This window comes from Salvelinus sp. IW2-2015, unplaced genomic scaffold (genome assembly GCF_002910315.2).
Source record: "Salvelinus sp. IW2-2015 unplaced genomic scaffold, ASM291031v2 Un_scaffold4395, whole genome shotgun sequence".
NCBI lineage: Eukaryota > Metazoa > Chordata > Actinopteri > Salmoniformes > Salmonidae > Salvelinus > Salvelinus sp. IW2-2015.
The window spans coordinates 38,616-41,248 of NW_019945665.1; the positions used below are offsets into that span (position 1 = coordinate 38,616).

The 2,633-nt window shown below is 48.6% G+C and overlaps 1 protein-coding gene across 1 annotated transcript; it reads right to left on the reverse strand.

The window, feature by feature from the left end:
• Window positions 1-2,627, reverse strand: LOC112077226 (uncharacterized). Its single transcript, XM_024143786.2, has 2 exons — window positions 2,179-2,627; window positions 1-2,075 (listed from the first exon to the last, which is right to left on the reverse strand). The coding sequence occupies exons 1-2, from the start codon at window positions 2,269-2,271 to the stop codon at window positions 1,245-1,247; spliced, it is 924 nt and encodes a 307-aa protein (XP_023999554.1). The 5' UTR covers window positions 2,272-2,627; the 3' UTR covers window positions 1-1,244.
• Window positions 2,628-2,633: the final 6 nt, after the last annotated feature.

Below are 2,633 nucleotides of genomic sequence, written 5' to 3' on the forward strand. Positions count from 1 at the left end.
TTAGTCTTACTAGCCAAGGTGGTTTGTTTTATTTGATGATCTGATTATCTTATGCGTTACACATCAAACGAGTGTAGTAGCCAGTTTATTAAAGCAGCGGCGGTATCTGCCAGCTTGTACAATCTCAATACAGCACAGCGTGTACACTTTAAACATTATAAAGCATCCTATGGGCACAAATACAAAGAGAACAAAGCACGATTTAGGGTGTAGAAAGCTATGTGAAAATGCACATAACACAATTGGCAGCAATTAGTATGAAATGAATACCTTCAAATGTAGAAAATAAGCGAACAATCATACTGCATATGCTGTAAATTTACCGTGCAGATGATATAATTCATGTATACTTCTCAGACACAAATACATCGATACAAACATAGGGCTCTATTCAATCCGCATTGTGGAAGTTCAACTTTACAGCGTGATTGAAATTTAAAGGCAACGGTCTCGCTTTACCGACGACTGCATTCACGCTAAACGCTGCATACTGTATGTCAGCTCAATCAGAAATGACCTTCACATTTCGATCGCAGAATCAGTAACTCTTCAGSGATACAGAGTGAATAGAGAACATCTCTCAGACACACAGACATCCTGCCACATATACAGTACAGATTGAAATACAGAGTTTTAGAAATCTTTTGAGGAAACACTACAGCTGTAAGCTTAAAGCACTTTGCTTTGTCATTATCAACATTGATTCATTGGCAGTCAAGATCGTCTATGTTATTTACAAAATACTGTCAATGCAAAATCACAGCCTCGCTGACACTGTTTAGTAAGGAATTTTTGTTTAGAAGTAAATGTTTTAGTAATCTTATACTGATCATAGGCAGTTCACTGCAAGGGTCCCTGTGAATAATCTCACATGTAATCCAACCAAATAGCCTGATCCCTRAAGTACATTTGTTCACTTCTGCGATCTAAAACGACACATTACATAATCTGAAACTACTCTTCCCTCGCTAGTCCTAATATGTACATGATACATTCACTTCAGTGAGCTCTTTTAGTAGAATCTATAATAATATATAAGAGTCTTATTACCAATTGATTCTGAAAAGCAAAGTGCATTGTAAGTATAGGAATGTTTGTCCACAATAAGCAGGTTGTTATATCTGTGACTCTCATAAGCGCTATGTTTTGGTTCTGTTATGGYCCTAAATGACTCTACCTGTACATTCACAGCTGTATGTAGAATGTAGAAGCATTAGTGTGACTGTTCCCAACCAGTGATGGTCTCACACGTAGGACTCTTCAGCAAAGAGCAGTTGGTCAAAGTCAGGCTCCAGCATGGGATCACTACACCTCCTGAGCCGCTCCCTCTGCCCCTGAATCAGGGCTAGCGCCACCTGCTGACCACTATGGGGATTGCTGCGCGTGTGAGACGAGAAATAGTCCCTCACAGCCTTGGTGGCAGAGGGAGACAGGCAAAACTTCAGAGCCCCGCTTTGGTCCGTGTCAGACACCTTCAACCCCAGGTCTTGGGACCCGTCCACTGACTTTGACCTCTGACCCAGTTTGGCCTCTCTGTGAAGCCTCTCCGGATGTGAGGCCTTATTCAGAACCAGGGCTTCACCTAGATGTGCTGCCCCAGGCTCGGAGCTCCGGCGCTGGGAACACCTGCCCCCGGAGAGACCCTCCATGCCTGGGGCTAGGGAGTGGGACTTCTGCCTGGCTAGGGACAAGCTGGGTCCACCCTGCCCAAAGAACACATGTTGGGGAGGGRTACGGCTGCCCTGGTTTGTGACGTCATATCCTGTGTTGCTTGCTGCGCAGGCCCKGCTGTGTATCTCTCTCAGYTCTTTGACAGTGAGGGGTCTGTCTGTTGGTTGGTAGCAGGGAGAGCGGCAGGAGTGGAAATGCTCCTGGGACCTCTGGCGCGATGGTGGGCTCACCGAGCATTGACTGGATCTTCGGTCCTTGGTCACCCTGCCGCAATCCTGCACCCCTCCTGCCTTTGGGGGGCATCTGGCCAGGCTGGACTTGGGGGGGTCCTCATACGACTGTTTCAGCCCTCCTTTATCCTGACATGACTTGCTAGTGGGGAGAGTCTTGTTAGTGGAACCCACCTATAGAGAGAGAGAAAGATAAATGATGAGTCTGTGTGAGAGAGAGAGAAATTCCATGAATGAACAGTACTAATAAACAACAACCACATGTAATGGAACTCACCACACCCCCCTCATCCTCCTGCTGCGACAGCGACAGTCTGCGGCCTCTCTTCAACCAGGTGTTGGGATGRAGCCCCCTGCAGCCCTTCAGCATACCCCAGGAAGGGATCTCCTTCGGCGGGGAGATATTGGGACTGAGCTCCTGGCCTGGAGCCGGGGTGGGGATGGGTAGACTATGGGAGGAAGATATGGGGGTTAGAGGGACAGGAGGACCAGGAGTGGCAGGGGAGGGAGTCAATCTTGCGGCGCTGGTCACCGCCCTGGGTTGCCAGAATGCAGCGGACTGGATGCTGGAGTGGGAGAGGAGGCTGTCCAGGGAGTCCACTGAGGAGCGTGTGGGGGTGGGGGAGGTGGGCGGCGAAGAGAGACTGGAGTAGCTCGCGTCCCGGCGTCGCGTGTGTGCACCTTGTGACCCCGAACCCTCACACACACCCTTACTGCCATTCCACTCCCCTG